At 45.0% G+C, this 13,683-nt stretch overlaps 1 protein-coding gene across 3 annotated transcripts; it reads right to left on the reverse strand.

Moving 5' to 3' along the window:
• Positions 1-6: 6 nt before the first annotated feature.
• On the reverse strand, positions 7-9,185 carry PEX26 (peroxisomal biogenesis factor 26). 3 transcript variants are annotated; one of them, XR_012623463.1, is made up of 6 exons: positions 8,828-9,181; positions 8,076-8,216; positions 7,394-7,707; positions 6,544-6,690; positions 5,539-5,775; positions 7-84 (listed from the first exon to the last, which is right to left on the reverse strand). XR_012623463.1 is itself a non-coding variant. In XM_074826055.1 (5 exons), exons 1-5 carry the CDS (start codon positions 8,992-8,994, stop codon positions 5,672-5,674), a joined length of 873 nt encoding a protein of 290 aa, XP_074682156.1. In that variant the 5' UTR covers positions 8,995-9,185; the 3' UTR covers positions 3,220-5,671. The 3 variants fall into 3 exon arrangements, 1 of the variants encoding a protein (XP_074682156.1); XR_012623462.1 differs by lacking the exon at positions 7-84 and adding an exon at positions 3,220-4,499; XM_074826055.1 differs by lacking the exon at positions 7-84 and having other exon boundaries at positions 3,220-5,775; positions 8,828-9,185.
• Positions 9,186-13,683: the final 4,498 nt, after the last annotated feature.

Genomic DNA, 13,683 nt, shown 5'->3' on the forward strand with positions numbered 1-13,683 from the left:
GCCATGCTCCAGGCAGAAGAGTTCCCAACACGCATTGCCAATTTGAACTCCAGCTTGGCCAATGTGAACAGAGATGCACTCACGCTGAAAAGGGAGGACAAGGGAAGTGGTGATAAGAACCAGTGAATATCCTAAGAGTCTATAAGCTGATCTTACCTGAAACCCCAAATCAACCAATGATTACAAAGTTTTCCACAAGACTAGCATTAATGGAAAGTTATCTGACACTTATTTAGAAATAGGAAGAAAAATACTTTGCTGTGCATGGAAAGAAACAATAATCACAACAGCTAGCAATTTGCAGTCATGCCTACACATGGTGTACAGTACACAGGATCTATGTGTAAGCACACATAAACCTATACAAATAGAAAAACTGTGTATAGGTACACAAAATAAACAACAGTAGGTCCCAGCTAAGGCATATGAGCCAAGTCCAGTTATCTGGGACAAGACACAGCTATGCTGCCTTACTGATATATAGATAAAGCAAAGGGAATGAAGTATCTTCTGATCTCTCAGCCTTCTGTTGAACATGTGTGTTGAACAGGTGGAAAACAGGTTTGTAGGAGTTAAAGGAACTAAAGTGCCTTTAGTACCTTAATTAAGTTCACCACTGATTGTTTTGGCCCATTCTATGGGTACTTTTAATTCAATTTAACATGTCAAGAGTTAACTTGATACTCAAGAGGACCTGGTACTCTTTACATGTTAGACTGAATTAATCTCCTGAGAAATCCTTCTCATACATACACTTCTGTAAGCATAGCTGTTCAGTCAATAACCAGTTTCTAAAGTGTTTATTACTGTCATACACATAGTTTAATAACAGAAATCTGAAACACAAAATATATCATATTCGAAAAGAAAAAGAAGCATGTCTCCTTCTGTAGATTGCTATGCAGACTCCCAAGTACTGTGAATTTGAAGGGTTCTCTCAAAACACTCTTGTTGGACATGGTATGACTCTTTTGGCAGATGATTCCCATCCAGTTTTATACGGAGTATCTTAGGGAAATGTCCACCATTTCTTTGCTCTTAATTTTAACACTCATGAGGAAAAGGACATTTGTGGGAATACAATGGAAGATTGGTGAGGAGGATTGTAAACACGCTGAAGTGACTTGCAGCTGGGGTGTCAAAAACCACATGTATCATACTAATTGTTGTTTAGCTTTGTGTGCTTGACAGGTAGAACATCTGTGTTTAGATAACATAGGCTTGTGATAGACTCAGAGGCACCTTATCGAACATTTTTAAGAGTCCTGCCCTGCTGTTGGAAAGATCAAAGCACAGTGGAAAACTACGCCTGTGAAAATCCCTGATATATACAGGCAAAAGCAGCAGGTTCGAGATCATTTTCTTTCTTCTCCTCTTTCTGGCAAGCAAGGACTGAGCTCTGTGGTGCCTGTGTCCCTGTTTGCCTGCCTCTGCCTGGGTGCTGCTGTGGAGATCTCCCGGGTCGTGAGGTAACGAGAATAAATTTACTCTTTGCACTTCATCCATGGTTTTGTGGTTGTTCCTGCATCATGCCTGTGTCAACTCACACACCATTAATACAGGGTTAAACATACTGTATTCAAAGTGCATCCAGAGTAGCTTCTACCCAAAAGGGAAAAATAAATTCCAACCCCATCCTTCCTTTTCTGCATATGACTTCCCTTGTAATAAATTTATTAACACAAATGTAGCTGTACATATTGGATTCTAAAATTGTTTACCAAAAATCTGATACAATAGTTTGTCAGTACACTGTGAGCAACATTTGTTGCCACCAAAATGAAGCAAAAAAATTCACTTCAACCTTCCCATCTTCACTCAGATCTTCGCCAGAGTAAGGGGAAACAGAAGGCCAAAGTCATTGTTCATTCTCTCATAAAATAATCTGATTCTTTTCTTACCATGGTTTCTCCTGCGTGCCTCCTTTCTTGACTGGTAGCAGCAGCTTTGGTTACTGGTGTATAAGCTGCATGGTGTAAGGTGGCTGGGCACCCATGCCTCCTGGCTGGGGCCCCATGGTGTCACAGCATAGGCTGGAGAGGTCGCAATCTCTCCAAGCAACCATCTCATTCCACCCACTCACCTGTTACACCAACAGCCTGCTTTCTACCCATGTACAGGACCCAGCCCTGAAGTGTTTTTAAGCAAGTCTTCCCAGTTAATTCTCCAAGCTAAACCTAAGGTGAGGTTTTTAAAAATAAAAAAGAAGAAAACTACAACTGGTATTAGTAACCAGAATTTTTAACACATAAAGAGCATCTTCAACAAATAACTGTTTTCCTTCCTTAAAACTCTAACAACTGGTGAATATACTACTGGTAACTAATTTTAAAGATTATTAACCATTTCAGAATTTCTTCCTTTATGCTTTCAAAAGGTGGCATCATTTTTAAATGGCATCTTTCTGACAAAGGCGACTGTAGAGGATTGGTGGACATGGAGTTAACTTGCCTAAGTTCCACTGACTGAAATGAGTTGGGGCACAGGTTGAACTGCAAGGAATTGCACTTGACTATTTGATCATCTGTGGACAAGGTACATGGGATTATTATCTTGTCTCCTGGTGCTAATGCACCAAACTTCATCTTTCTGCCAGACATTCCTTATCTTTGTGATCTCTGTTCCATCTGATTATACACAATTGTTCTTCAGTCCTTCAGCTGCCTACAATATAGGCCGATACAATTTTTTTGCTTCTATCAAGAAGATGGCAAAACAAAAAGCAGAACTGTAATTTGCTCTTATATCTGGAGTTACTAGCAGAAAGTTCACATACACAGGGCACACACACACATTCTCTCCCAAGGCTTAAATAGTAGGATCCCCATGGCTATGTCTTTCCCTCCATGATATAATGAGAGTGCAGAGAAATACACATCTAAAGATAAATACCAGGTACTTTATTCTTAGTAGCACTGTCTTGGCCATCCCAAGGTACACAGGGAAACATTAAAAAAAAAAAAAAAAAGATGGAACATTCAGAGAAATTACCACTGTGAACTCCTATGAAGATGCAGATTTACACCCTACTGACATCAACAGTTGATTAGATCTCATCAGATTCACACTGAACAAGTTCTGTTCTTAATTCAAATATGCCTGTACAATGAGGACATGTAGTGAAACATTTCCAGAAATTCTGTGAAAACTCTAGAGTACCAATACGTTAAATGCAAGTTTTCATATACTTAATCACAGCACAAATAAGCAGCTCAATAAAGAGGTAAATCAGTAGTCACTTTATTGTGAAAATTAAATATTGCAGTTTTAATTGCAAAACCCTGATAGCTTTTTTCTTCCTTCTTGCCCTCTCATGAAGAATACAATAGTATGTATTGTATGTAATGAAACAGTAAGTAAAATACAAATGCAAAATCAGTAGTACTCAGAAAAAGTGAAGGTTACCAACCTACACTTGTTCAAGTTCAGTGTTAAAGTCCTGACAAATGAATGGCTATGACATTTAAGAGCATTCTAAACATACCGTATGGCCTGCCCAGACCACTGTCCCAACTCCCAAAATGCAGCTCTGCCATCTAACTAAAACTGTTAATACAAAATGAGAGCAAAAAAATGGTTGTTACCTAAGCAGTCAATTTGGTGAGAATTTGGCCTGACTTCAGAGTGAAGTTTGCTATTTCATTAACTGGCTTACAAAGTATTTAAAGTGAGGCTTTGCAAAGTAGGGGGCCAGTAGTCACTTCTTGAAAGCTCAGACAGAGCTTTTGTGTTTTATTCTGTTTCCCATCAACTGCTGGTTGCAGAGTCGTAGATACACTTATAGTTGGATTACAAGAACCATCTAGCAATATTAAGAGCAGCTCTTCCCTATGTGCGCAGAGTATATAAGAAATAGCTCTTATTTATCCTGGTGTAAAGTTCTAGCAGAGACAAAAACTTTGGGGAAGGGCATAGGATTGTTTTGGTTTTTCCTCTGAGACAAGTAGGCAAGGTCATTACTGCATTTATGAACGACCTGCCCCCGTTTATCCAACGCTAATATTGGAGTGTTCTTCTACTGGGATAATCCAAGAAGAAATAGACACAGAACTATTTTTAGCAGTGAAGATGCAGACTGTTTTCAAAGCATCCTGGCAGACAGCAAAGCAACAGACTGCACAGAGTTTGAAGGCACCAACAGGCTGTCATCCATGTGGAGAAAACAGCCACCACCTCAGCGTATGGCTACTGCTGGAGACAAAGGAACAACCTGAAGGGGAATACTGTTCTTAGGACACCACAGTGGGATCTATATCAGCTACTTTTCACAGGTTGGGTCTGCTGGATAGAATTTGCCCACCAAAAAGGCTGCTTTGTTCAACATTTTGTAGTTTGGGCTGATGTCAGTCAGTCTGAATCCTTTTGGCACAGATGTTGGGATGGCGGGCTACTTGTTTGCCACAAACGCTCCTTCCCTTTAACTCGTCCTCTCCAGCACACAACAGTTTGCTCCAGTGAAAGCAGTATGAGAGCAAGTGCTCTCCCCTTTGGAACTCACCCTTTGTCAATCAATGATTGATTGAGAGAGAGAGAGAGAGAGAGAGAGAGATAAGAAATTAATGTTCTACCCCAAAAGCTCCAATTTCTGCCCCAATTGGTCAGAAATGGGGTCAGTCTGGTGACAGATCTTCTGCAAAGATAGTAATTTTCTTGCCACAGATCTAGGAAAGGTTTTGGGATCTCAGAGAAGTATCTCTTTCTATCTACTAATAAGTTTTTGTTCTCAATGATAGAGGATTGCTAAATGGCTCCCACGTAACCCAGGATTTCAGATATTGGGTGCAGGGAGGGCAATTCTAGACATATAGAGACTTTTTGACATCTACATAAACAAAGCAAGAGATAGGGAAAGTGTAAAACAACGCAACAACTTCAGTTGTTCAACTAGATAATAATACAGAATATAGTTTAAAAAAAATAAATCTATCTCCTTACCACCACCACGTGCTCCTAAGAATTACTGTGCATTAGGCATGCACGAAGTGTTGTAATTTGCATTTAAGAAAAGTAGGTGCAGTACAATAGTCTTTACGGCCCACCACATTGGCTTACTGGCTTAAATATGACTAAAATCAAGAGTGCCTGTATAAGGAGGCATCAGTCACAAGAGAAACCATGGCATTCAAAATGCAACAGGCTTCACTTTCTCCAGTGTTTTTCTTTCACGTGCTTGTCCTAAATCCCGTGCTGCAGGAACTGGGCTTTTCAGATGTCTTCAGGCAAAACAGAATATTCCCCTAATTACTGGTAGTCTATTACCTTTTACAGTCATGCCTCCAGAACTGCCCAGCATTTGCAAGGATGGAGCCTTCTTCCATAGTTTGTAACTGGCTACACAACCCTCACTCAAGAGCTACATCCGAAGCAAAGTGTTTGAAAAGGAGGATTCTTATTCAGTTGTAGATTACAGAAAGAGAGCCTTTACCATGGTGTTGGACAGAACAGTGCTGTAGAGCCAAGCAAAATGTCAGAAATACTTGGCGTGGTTTCAAAATTCATATACCACCCCCCCCCATCTGAAGAAACAAATGTTATTACCACACAGGAGTTCACAGGCGGTCATCTCAAGTAGGACACTGATTTCAACAGTCCTTGAAGAGCCTGATAACATCCTCAAGATAAGCTGACAGTTTTACAGCAGCAGAGAAAAACTCATTCAGACGGAAGACGCTTAGTCTTGAATTGGAGGCCTATGAATTGGAGAAAATACAGCTGCCCAAGCCTGTCGGAAGAGCTGGACCAGTTTGTAAATGAATGGCAGTGATGTGGGAGAAGCTGCAGAACAAAATAAAAAGCAAAAGAGCTTTCATTATAAAAGGTAAAACTAAAATACACTAAACATTAAGAAAGAACTAATCCCAACTAGAGTTAATCAAAACCTAGTTGTCTTACTTCCTTCCGTTGGTTCAATACCTGGGCCTTCGCTCAGGGCACTGCTCCCATCCCTAGCGAGGCACCTTCAGTATTTTCCAATGGAGTATTTGCAGAATAGCTACGGAGCACCCATCACCCAGCAGAGGGGGAAACACCCATCGCCTCCACATCCCAGCTGCCACCTCTACGCCATAGGATCAGCCCGATCTTCAGCAACAGCAGCAGCCATCACTAGTGAAGGTCCAGCATACGCAAATCAAATGCATGACTACATTGCTGCCCCGGGCAACTCTCCACTTTCCTGATAGGACAGACTGTCAGTCAATCACTCTTCCAGGAGACATTCACCTTGTAGCACCTCGAGTTGACTGAGGCAGAGGCTGAGTCTAGGACAGCTCAGCCTACCTCTCACAGTCTGTACCTTGTCTGTTGGAAAGAGCTGAGGATGGAATAACTGTTTTCAGAAAACTGGTTTTTGTAGAGCTACATGCTCCTGCACAGATTGCAGCTGGAAACATTAGAAACAAGCCTAATAGTAAGTTCCTAGTCACCCAGTTTTTGTGTCTCCCAAAGAGGAGACATTTACACAGACCAAATCTATTAAAAGCAACTATTTTCTTCTCTGTAACCATAATGGAATTTAAAAAATTCAAACTCTTAATACTGTACCTGGGTCTAATCTCACCACCACCAGGTACAGCAGAAAAGTAGCCAAGAGCATCTTTTTGTAAGGAAGTAAACAGAAGTGGCTAGACATGGACCTCAGTGCTCTACGTAGCAATGTCAACATGGTCAAGAGCTTTTGGGACAGAGCACCTAGAGTACAAGGACAGAAAGGCTGTTAGGGCAAAGCAAAGTAAAAAAAGTAATCACATAGATACAGATAATAAGAAACTAGGATACTAAAACAAGACTGTTCTTTGCATGAGAGTTGGGAATTTTTTCATAATAGAGAACAGAGAGACGACTTTGTAATACAATTCATTATACCTTTTTTTTAATGCATCTACTTTAGTATAAGATCTTATACCACAGTAGTGCCAGCTTCTCTCCTGGGAGATAACATCAAGTGATTTACAGTTCTGGAGGTGAAGTAGTACTTTAAATGCTAGGCATGCATTGTTCTACATGGGTTCCACTATAAACGGAGATGAAGCAGAGAGTACACAGAGCCAACGAAATGGACCCTTAAAGGATTGCTAGGTAGTTTTAGTTTCCCTTTTGTACCTTTTTTTAAAAAAACCCACATTTATTCTGAAGTGCTTTTGAACCTGGAAAATAATTCTCATCTCTCAACATCGGCAGAGTCTGAATATGCTTTGTAATTGTCAGCAAATGGATCACTATGTCTTTCATTTCCTTCTGTGATACACAACAGGACTTCCTCATTGTTGGTTTGTCATGACAATATTCTTAACACATAGTTAATACTTGCTAGCCTTTGTTAGTAAGGGACCAACTAACTTGAAATAAAATTATAAAAAATAAGATGAGCACAAACAACAGAGGAAAAGCCTACCCAAAACACTTTCTGTTGCTGCGTCTTGCTGCTCTTCAGCAGCCAAGTGCATCTCTTCCTGTTGAGTCCACTGACATCGGCTTTCACAAATGGTCCCAAGAAATGCTAGCTGCTGCTCGCTGTCAAAAACATCACAGCCGCGTACAAGCTCTTCTGCCCCCTCAAACCGGCCAAGCGGAAGCAACACATGTGACAGATAGAGCTCCAGCAACAAACCGTACTCGGGGAGGCTCTTGTTGGTTTGGTCTCTCAGCCAGCTACTGCCAACCTCCAGCATCACCTGGGGCTCTCTCACTTTGCTGTATAACAGGATACTGAAACAGAAGAAAGAAATATTAGAAAACAGTAATTCTTTGTAAAAGTTGAGATCACTGACAGTTACTACCTGCAAGTAGCTATCATGAAGGTATGTATCAGGGTCAACACTTGAGGCACAGAGATTTCTGAGGTGGACAACAGGTGCAGCCACTGATGCTACTTTCTCAGCATCACCCTTTTTGTATTTTATCACCATAATTTGTATTTTTATCCAGCACACACAGGTCAAGAACAAGCCTGTCCCAGGTTCTGCTTTCACCCTCACTTACATGGCGCAAAATGGAAACATCACACAGTGTTCAAGTCTGGCCTGCTATTAAATGCAAGCCCTGTGTATATCTGACAGTCACGGACAGAAACTCACCACAGCTCCAGAACTTTTGGAGGAAGATGTTCAGGGACATGGTAATATTGTAGGACCCAAGACAGAACTTCTCTCCACCGGTTCATCTCAGCCAGTGCCTGAATCCCCACAACACAAAGGGAGCACTTCACATCTGCAGAACTGGTAACAAAAAGATGCCCAAATAAGCACTTCTTGTAACCACGTTTCCCCTTACATCCTTTGCAGCGAGCTGCAGCCCAGCCTGGACACTCTACAGTTCTCTGGCAGCCACTTCCCCTCCTTTCCCTCTCCTCACCCCCCATAAAAAGGTAAATTCAACCCCCCGAGAAGAAGCAGTCAGTCTGTATCTCCGGGAGGACACGGGAAAGGCTCCTAGGCACACCTTGCTTCCCTCCAACACGCACAGATCCCTTCACACGGAACACGTAAATATAGACAGGCCGTTATCAAATAGCAGCCAAAGCCAAGCCGGGTTTTGAACGGTTGCTGACTCCTTTTTAAGCAACAAGCACCATCCTCTATTAATTTAGATAATTAAGAAAAAGCTAAGCAAAACCACAGCAAGGACCATCGGCACTGCTGCCATTCATACAGATATTTATATTCAAACCTAAGAAGCTCCTAACACCCCGCCAAAAGACCATTTTATTAAACCCAAAAAGCCCTCTATTAAAAAAATTAAAGCCACAAACAGGACAGACGCGGCCTGCAGTCAGAAGCCCGCCTGACGCTGATGCAGCACCGAGCCACTGTCCCCGGTCCGCTCGCACCTCTCGGGGCCGGGGCCGGTCCCGGGGCCCAGGCTGTCGCAGCCCGCCTCACACCTCTCCACGGCGGCAGCGAAGTCCCGGTGCAGCACCAGCAGATCCGCCGCCTCCTCCAGCAGGGAGGCCGCCTGGGCCGAGACCGGGGGCCAGGCCAGCGGTTCGCTCCTCATGGCGGCGGCGGGAGGGCTGCCGGGGGGGCTGCTGCCGCCTCTGCCCTCCCCGCGCTCCACCACCCGCCGCCCGCCCGGCTCCGGCTCGGGCTCCAGCGCCGCCACCGCCCCCCCCGGGGCTCGGCTCGGCTCGGCTCGGGCAGGCAGCGGCACCAGCACGGCCTCCCGCGGCCCCGGAAGGCCGCGACTGCTCCCCCGCGCCACCGCCTCCCAGCGGCGGAAGGGCCGCCCCGGCGGCTATCTTCTCCCCGCCCCGCGGGGCGGCGGGAGGCCGCGGGGGGTCAGCAGCTGCCGGGGCGAGACGCAGGAGCGGCGGCTTCCCGGCGCCCTGGCTCCCCGGGGGCCATCCCGCCCGCAGCCAGGGCGGTGGCAGAGCGGGCTTGGCGAGGGCCAGCGATTAAAAGCGGGGCCTCCGCGGGCCCTCCCAGAAGCTGTGGGTGGGAGCAGGGTGCTGTCAGCTCTGCCGGCAGCGGGCTCGGTGCGGGTCCCTTGCCAGAAACCCCTTCAGTTTCTCACTCGTGTGGCTGCCGAGGGGAAAGGGCCGGGCCAGCGCCCTCCGCCCCGGCTGCCCTCGTTACCAGGCGGGCCAGAGCCCCGCAGCGGTCGCTGCCGTTCTCGCCGCGGCCGCCGGGCGTCAGCCCAGGCGCGGCCCTGCCGAGCAGCCGGCCCCAGCGGAGGAAGGCTGCGGTCCGGCCGCCCTCCTCACCGCGGCCAGGCGAGCCGGCGAAGGGGCTTGGCGTGAGTGGTACAGGGAGAGGCGCTCCCCTAGAGCTCGGCCGGCAGCTTCCAGGGCCGGTGATGGGCGCCCTCCTGTGCCGGCCGCCCCTTCCTCCGAGGCCCCTTCCTCAGGCACCCCGTGTCCGTGGTGTTGAGCGCATCGGGCCGTCAGAGGAACTGGAGTTCGGGCACAACGGCGGTGTCTCCATCAGTGCCCTACAGGCAACGATTCACACGCCTCTTCAGTTGTTACTGAAAAACAATAGGGTGTCTTGGTTACAAGGCAATTATGGCAGTCAGTGCAAACTCTCTTCAAAAATTAATCTCCACAGGAGAGGCAGGATTTACTTATTTTGTAATGCTGAGCCCCTACTATGATGATTTAATTTTAAAAAAATCCAACAGGCTGATGCAGAACGTTTTAATAAGTGAAACATCTTTTAAAGGGGGGTTTCTATGCCATTTCAACGTTGTAAGCAGGGAAGAAAGTATGGAGAGTATGATTAAAAACTTAATCATAACTCTTTTAATAAGTAGCTGTTTCCAGAAGGTAGGGCCATGCACCTGCCCCTCACGGTAGCAGCAGGAGCACTCTGCAGTAGCAGCTTTTGCGCAGTGGTGCATCCAAGGGGTTTGCACCCTCTGCCATTAACGGTGGAAGTTCCTGGAGGATTGAGGCTGGTTAAGGCAAAGCCACAGCACAGAAACATTATAAAAGGAAGGGCCCAGCAGCTAAGCAAAGGCAGAGGTAAAGGCGTTTCAGACTTCTCTTTCTGTTGCTTGGCACTTGCAATTTGAAAAACAACATTCCTTTTCGGGAACTACAAGTCCCAAAGTGCACTGTGGGAAGAACATGCCTCGTACCAGCTAGTGCCCAGCACAAATTCCCAAATATGGATAAGGAATCAATTTTGAAAGAGAGTCGCACTGGCTGGATACTCCCCACTGAGACTCAGAAAAGGAGCGAGACAGCACAAAACCAAGGTAAGTTTGCAATATGCAAAGATATGTTCAAGAATTTATTTTGCAGGGAGCAGCTAGGAATATTCTGTCCCTTAGAAGGGCAGGACAGCATCACACTGGTGATGTTAGAGCTGGCTGCTGCTGTGATGGAGGCAACTTTTGAAACGACTGTTGTTTCAGGTGGGGAAGTGAGCAGCAGGAGCAGTTGTACTACAGAGTGAGTCAGATCCTGTTTCCCTGCAGATGTTCCTTATTAATAAAGACCTATGGAAAGATACACGAGCTGCAACACTCATGCAGTTATATTAGAGGCAGGAAGGGGTCAGGGAGAGGTAAGTAATGCTCTAAACAGAAGATCTGTATGAGTTGCAGTGTTGTTGTTTAAGAAGCCAGTGTGGAACTAGCAACCTTGTGATAACAATAATTGTAGGTAAAATTAATTTCTCTGTAAAGGAACGGTATACTGTTTTTGTACTTCACCCCTCTTCCTAGAGGGGACAGTGTGGTGCCTTGAGGGCCAAACCTCTTGCCGTTCTCTGACCTGCAGATAATAGTAGCTCAGTAACAGGATTGTTTAACTTCAGGCCAGGAACAATTACCTATTTTATTTGTAATTTGTTAACAAGCAAAATGAAATAATTCCAAAATAGAATCACCTTAGTGGAGATGAGAGATGCTCTAGCTCTAGGCTCGGGCACATGCAAAGCTCAGAGGTTGACCTGGTTGTGGGCAGCATCAGCTCCTGCCTCCGTTTCTCTCCCTGGCAGTTGGGCATCTTCCTTGTGCAGCTCGGATGCAATGCGTGAACTCTCTTCTGCTGGGTGACGTCAAGTGCAGCTGGTCAGCCTGATCTGTCATCCCAGCACTCTCCTCCTCCTGTGCAGGGTCATGAAGCAGCAGAGTCGGCAGGGCACAGTGCTGCCAATGTAGGAGGTGCAGCCCAGCCCTGGAGAGGAGCCTGAGGCCCTTCAGGCTGGCGAACCAAAATGTCACATGGACACTCATTGCCAAATAAGAATGATGCTGTTTTTCCATCTTTTCTTAAATGTGAACAGCTTGAACTGTTTCTAAAGCTGAAAGAGTCGCTCTTGTACCTGAATTAGCCTACCCAGCAGGGCTATACTGCTACACGAACACTGTAGGAAGTCAGCATGTTTGCCTGTGCTCCTGAGTAACAATTTCTAGTAACCAGAAAAGCTAAAGTCAAGTAAACTTGCCGTCAGTGACATGTAGTAAGAGAGAGCATTGCAGTGGATTTTGTGTCTTAAGTGGGATGTCCTCACCTTTTATCTGAAATCAAGGATTTTTTTGCTGCTGTCATCCTGATTTTCTATAGGAAAAGAAGGCGAGTTTCAGAGGGGCCTTGTTTGTGTCTGCATCAGCTGTGGATTCACAGGTTCCCCTCCTCCCTCTCCTGCCAGGCAGTTCAAGGAGAGTTTAGAGTTACAGGCACCTGTAACAAGGCCTCCTGAGGTAAATCGCCTCAAGTATTAATCCAGATCTGACTGACACACGGTCACAGGGCCAGAGGGCTGGCAATCAGTCTTTTCTGTGGTCTCTTCTGTGTCAGTAGGCTGTTAATATGAGATTAGCAGCATTAGGGAGACTTTGAGCTAGAAACAGTGAGGCGCTATGATTTGATTTGAAGATAAAGAAACCCTCTTACACCCATATAAAAACAAACAGAAGAGCTGGAAATTATAAAAGGCATTATAAACATGACTGAGGAAAGGATAGTTTCTAGGAAAGATGTGAAGTTTTGTAGTACATCATAGCTTATCAGCAACTCTTTAATAAAGCAATGAGGTCCATGGAGACCGCAGGTCCCAGCGTGCAGCATTCTGTCCTTATCACCATGTGCTTTTGTTTGGGTCTGGCTAGACCATGAGATGCTGGAATCTGTAATTTGCTTGTAATTTCCACCAGCAGTACATCCCTGTTAAATATGAAGATAGCTGGCTGCAGATCCCTTCAATTACCCCAGATTCAGGGCTCCCTGAGCTCCTGGCAGGTGGTCGTCAGAGCCCTTGATTGGGTAAAGGTGAACGCTTTCTGGCTGTGTATTGAACAGATGGCTGATGGTGATGCTTCGCTTTCTTATCTCAGTGAGTGTGGTGGCACAGAATCAAACCCATTTTGTTGTTTCAAAAATAGAGCTAGTAACAGGCGACTCACATGATTTTGAGACCACCTGCTGATGTTCCTCGTTACTGTATTTAAAAGCAGTTGCCTCTTATTTTGGCTGCATGAAAACCCGTATAAACAAGCGAGGACAACAGAAGGCAGAAAAGGCAACTACAGGGGTAGTCACAGCTACAGTCCAAGTGGGGGGGTATCGCATAACATAAAAGTCTGATCAAGTCCCTGTTTTAACCTTCATCACAGATGTACAAACACTGTGTAAGGTATAAACACTGGAAATTAGGAAACTGGAAACACAGAGTTGTTTTCACAACTTGTCAAAACCTGAGTTTTAATCAGATGGTGGAAGAAGCTTTCTGAAACAAAGGGTGATTTTAAGTTGATTAAGTCTCTTTTTTTGCTCCATATCAAAATACCAGCCTTGGCAAGGCAGCAGTCAAAGAATAACAGCTATTACTTTTGACTTCATTGTTACTGTTATAATAGCAATAATTAGTGCTGGGTGGGGCATTTCATAGCTTTAAGGTGACCAATTTGGTTAAAGGCCTAAGGCATCTTCTTTTCTGCAACCAGTTATTATCTGTGAGAAAATACTAAAACCTGTCATCACTGTAGGTCAATTAAATCATGTTTGTCTAGCACAGCATCTCTTTGCTCACTGATTTAGAGTCACAAGCCCTTCTAATATTTAATACCTCTTCTCAGAACCCCACCTGCCAAAATCAGTTGTCATCCATTAATCTCCACCTTTCCTCTTTTTCAGAAGCAAATACTGTGCTCTCATGGTTAGAAATGCTTGACAGCGTGAGTCCTGAAAGTATTTGTACCATAATGCAAATTAGGTGATTTGAGAAAGTACGTTTCATC

The sequence above is a fragment of the Strix aluco genome, chromosome 5 (genome assembly GCF_031877795.1).
Source record: "Strix aluco isolate bStrAlu1 chromosome 5, bStrAlu1.hap1, whole genome shotgun sequence".
Taxonomy (NCBI): domain Eukaryota; kingdom Metazoa; phylum Chordata; class Aves; order Strigiformes; family Strigidae; genus Strix; species Strix aluco.

What these genes read in the sequence shown, in the direction of transcription:
- PEX26 (XM_074826055.1), bottom strand. Translation starts at nt 8,994, where the DNA reads ATGAGGAGCGAACCGCTGGCCTGGCCCCCGGTCTCGGCCCAGGCGGCC. An exon ending in ACCGGCCCCGGCCCCGAGAG is followed by an intron (nt 8,217 to 8,827) that starts GTGCGAGCGGAC and finishes TTTTGTTACCAG; the next exon opens with TTCTGCAGATGTGAAGTGCT. An exon ending in CCAAAAGTTCTGGAGCTGTG is followed by an intron (nt 7,708 to 8,075) that starts GTGAGTTTCTGT and finishes CTTCTGTTTCAG; the next exon opens with TATCCTGTTATACAGCAAAG.